Here is a 4147-nt window from a genome sequence, read left to right as displayed (position 1 = left end):
TACTTTGTTTTAACCTCTGCTCTACCCCTCCACTCAGAAGAGGGGACAGTACAGAGGAGATACTCAACAAATATTTGCTGAATGAATGAACACCAGCAAGGGCAATGAGACGTGTTAAAACATAGCGTATTCAAAAGAGCTAATCATAATAATAGCCAACTTCCATTGATCCCCATAAGCCCCAGCCATTGACTTAATATTTGGCCTGGATTATTTTATTCCATCCTTGCAACTATGGTAAGGACCCTTGTTATCCTCACTCTACAGGTAAGGAGATGGAGGCTTAAAGAGTTAGGTAGCTTGCCTGGGAGGATAGTGGTTAGGACTATAGTCCACAGTCCATCAAAACAGCCTGGGTTTTATGCTGTACATAGTTGCCAGATTTGGAGCAGTGGAAATAAATGAGACAAGGAGGCACATGAACGTATACACACACTATAGAGTGAAGGGTGACCAGTAACAGGGGTAGGAAGCGTGCCTCATGCCCGACAGCCTTCAAGGGACGCATACAGCAGGAAACACTGTAGTCTTACTGGGCAATCAGAAAAGGCTTTACCAGGAGGAGACATTTGAACTTGACCTTGAAGGAGGAGTGTACCTACAAATGCCAGAAACCCAGCAATTCCTGCTCCACGTCCATTTGGTGTTGTTCAGAGGATCTATTGCTCTACACTGAGCACAGAGCATAACTACACCGGTCCCACTTCACCTACATGTAAAGACAAACTAGTTTGAACGTAACCTTAAGTTTGAGAAAGTTTGTTCTCACCTTTAATATACACAGAGAATAAAGAGCAACTCAGAACTCTTCTTTAGAAGTCAAGACAACAGTATAACAGGTAATTGCTTGCCCTTTAATAAGAGCTAGCATTTGAGCATTTACTGCTCGCAGGGCACTGGGCTGTCATCACATGCTTTATTGCCTCCAACTCTCACAACTCCACGAAGCAGGTCTTCTTTATCCCTTTTCAGGACTGAGGAAACCCAGGTTTAGAGAATTTACATGCCAAAGGCCTATGTAGTTAGTAAGTGGTGGAGCTGGGATTTGAACCCACCATAGTCAACTCTCCAGCCCATGTTTTAACTGCTGCTGTTCACAAGCACAGACATCCATTGAAAGCAACAAGGGTTTTACTGCTTTCAATTGGAACAATAAATGAGAACGTGATTCAAGTATAATAAAATAGAAACCAAGCCTGCCATTACATTCATGAACACCTGTCACAAGTTGGGCGCTTCATAAATGCTTGTGAAATAAGGTGGAATTTAGTTCCAGAAAAGGTAAACCAACCGAGAGTCCATGACATACTTCTCTCTCTTAGTAGTTTCAGAAGTCTTTGCAGGCTTGTGAGTCACACAGGGACTCTGAATCAATGTTCCATCCTCAACATGTGAGCGCGCGCGCGCACACACACGCACACTTAGACTTCCTGGCAAGCTCCCACTTCTCTCTCAAATCTCTGCTCCACCACTCTCCACATGGCCCCTCTTCCTGCTCCTTGGCACTCCGCCCTGACCACCCTGTCCTGGCATCTGTCACTGGGTGCTGAGCTCCAGGACAGAGGCCCTGTGTTCTTTGATCTCTCAGCCTACCTCAGAGTAGGCCTACTCTGAAAATCAGTGCTGAATGAACCAGGTCCAGCGTTCTCCCAAATAGCCCACAGAGATACAAAAAGTGAGAGAAAAAATAGGACAAGGGAAAGAACTAGAAGAGAAAAATCCATCCTTTCCCCAAGGAAATGTCACCATTACTTGGATTGTGTATATTCATTTTATTCATTTATTGCACATTTGCCACATACCTACTGTATGCAGAAGCCAGGCCCTGGCCTGGAGTTGGCTGGCTCATCTGCACCCGTCCTCAGCAAACTTGGAAGGACCCCTCTCTCCACCGGCACAAGGGGGCACAAGGATGAGGTCAACACAATCCACTCCCCAGGACCATACAGTGAAAGGGAGGACAAAGCAAAGCTAGCAGTCACAGTTTACAGATGGAAAGGTTATTCTGAGAAAGGGGAGGAGGGAGGAGGAGACAGAGAGGTGGGGTAGAAGGAGAGGGGAGGGAGTCAAAGAGAAGAGAAAGGAAGACTGCAGCAGCCTTTGTGGATTCTCCCAGAGCCACATCTAACAATACTCTGGTCACGTTTTAATTAATTGCAAGGTGTTTCCATGTACTCAAACAAGAACTCTCTCTCTGATTAATTTTCGAAAGAGCCGGCCGAGTTTAATCATAGCACACACAATGACCCCGGTTATTACGGCCTGAACGACTAAAAGCAGTAGATAAAGCCCCCAGAACAAGCTGTGGTCTGGACGCTCGCCCTCGGCCACCGGCTGGGCCCACGCCCAAGGTTCTGAGCTGTTAGGCACCAAGGCCGGGGAACCGCGGCCTGCTAGCAGGGTCGGCGGGGTGGGGGCAGCAGAGTGGGGAGGCGGGCACCCCAGATCACGTTCCTGCAGGGTCTGGAGCGGCAGGCCGGCGTGCTGCTCTGGGCCGCGGCACTGCGGGGGCTCGGCTCGGCCCACGAGGCCCGGGTGCTGTCGCAGCCACGCCAAGAACGGCCGCAGGTCACAGTCGCAGCGCCAGGGATTGTGCCCCAGCAGGACCTGCGCCAGCCGGGGCAGAGCCCCGAACACGTCACCAGACAGGGTTTCCAGCTGGTTGTGGTCGAGCTGGACGGCCTCCAGGCTGCGGAGGTCGCTGAAGAGCGCGCGGGGCAGGGCCCGCAGCCGGTTGCGGCTCAGCGACACGTGGCGCAGCTGGCGGAGGCCGCGCAGCAGGCCGCCGGGGAGCGAGGCCAGGCTGTTGGCGTGCAGCGCGAGCACCCGGAGCTCGCCGAGGCCCCGCAAGGCGCCTTCCGGCAGCGCGCTCAGACGCGGGCTCAGGGTCACCCCTAGCGCCCGCAAGCGGCTCAGGTTGCGGAACACGGCCGTGGGCAGGGTGCGCAGCCGGGTGCCGTTCAGCCACAGCTCCTGCAGGCCCCCCATTTCCCCGAAAAGCACCTCCGGCAGCTCTTCCAGCGGGTTCTCGAACAGCGTCAAGGAGGTCAAATTGTGCGAATGAAGAAAGAGTGCAGAGGGCAGGAACTCGAGCTGGTTTCTGAAGAGAGTCAAAGTGCTCAGGTTGCCGAGCCTGTCGAAGGCCCCGGGAGCAATGGAACGGATGCGGTTTCTGTGGAGCTGCAGCCCCACCAGGCTGCGCAGGCTGCTCAGCAGCCCCGCATCCAGAGAGACGAGCTGGTTCGAGTGGAGCAGGAGACTCTCGAGCTTAGCTTGTGCCCCAAGCAATCCCTTGGGCAGGTGAGTCAAATTGTTTCCCGACAAATCCAACCTCCTCAGGTTCCCCAGATGTGTAAAGAGGCTAGCAGGAAGGAAAACCAGTTGATTGTCGTTCAGAATGAGATCTTGGAGGTTAACCAGTTTCTGAAACATGTTTTGGTCAATGCGCTTTAGTTCATTGTGGTCCAGAAACAACTGTTCCAGAAGAACCATCTTATCCAAGAGCGCTCCTGGAAGATGAGTGATCCTGTTGCGAGACAACCTCAGGGTTTTTAGTCTTATCAGGTCATTGAAGGTGCCGGGGGCGATGGCGGAAATGTAGCTGTCTGACAGCCTCAGGCGCTGCAGGACGGTCATACCACTGAAACTGTGATTCTGCAAGGTGCCCTGGCCCATTCGGAAAAGCATGATGTGCGTGAGATTGGTGGGCAGGCCGAGCGCGGCGATGCGCGCCACGTCGCCCCCGGAGCACTGCGCTGCGTCTCGGAAGGCACACTTGCAGGCGGGTGGGCAGGGGAAAGCCTGCGCGCGCAGGAGCGCGAACAGCGCACACAGTAGGGTACTCTTCAGCATGTCTGAAACCTGTGGACAATACACAAGGGCAAATGTTCAAAATCGATCTTGTAACTCTGGGAATTTAATTTTGCGGGGTCATGATTCTTTCGCCAGAATTATCACTGACTTTCCATGTAATCCAGATACAACCAAGTCTCCCGCTTCTCTTAGGCGTACAGATTTTCCTGGGTCATGAAAAGACATTCATTCTACAACACAATGAAGTCTCATTCTTTTGCTTTATTGATTTTCTGCTCTCGGTATAAAACATTGAAATCAAAGCGTTTCGAGCTATAGAAAAGCCAATATATAC

The 4147-nt window shown here is 51.9% G+C and overlaps 1 protein-coding gene across 1 annotated transcript; it reads right to left on the bottom strand.

Annotated features, from left to right (window-relative positions):
- Nucleotides 1–1775: 1775 nt before the first annotated feature.
- On the bottom strand, nucleotides 1776–3855 carry GP5 (glycoprotein V platelet). The gene has a single exon (XM_066347230.1). The coding sequence runs from the start codon at nucleotides 3850–3852 to the stop codon at nucleotides 2176–2178; it is 1677 nt and encodes a 558-aa protein (XP_066203327.1). The 5' UTR covers nucleotides 3853–3855; the 3' UTR covers nucleotides 1776–2175.
- Between the last annotated feature and the right edge of the window lie 292 nt (nucleotides 3856–4147).

This window comes from Saccopteryx leptura, chromosome 8 (genome assembly GCF_036850995.1).
Source record: "Saccopteryx leptura isolate mSacLep1 chromosome 8, mSacLep1_pri_phased_curated, whole genome shotgun sequence".
NCBI lineage: Eukaryota > Metazoa > Chordata > Mammalia > Chiroptera > Emballonuridae > Saccopteryx > Saccopteryx leptura.
The sequence above is the reverse complement of the archived record's forward strand: the minus strand, read 5'-3'. Positions and strand labels throughout refer to the sequence as shown.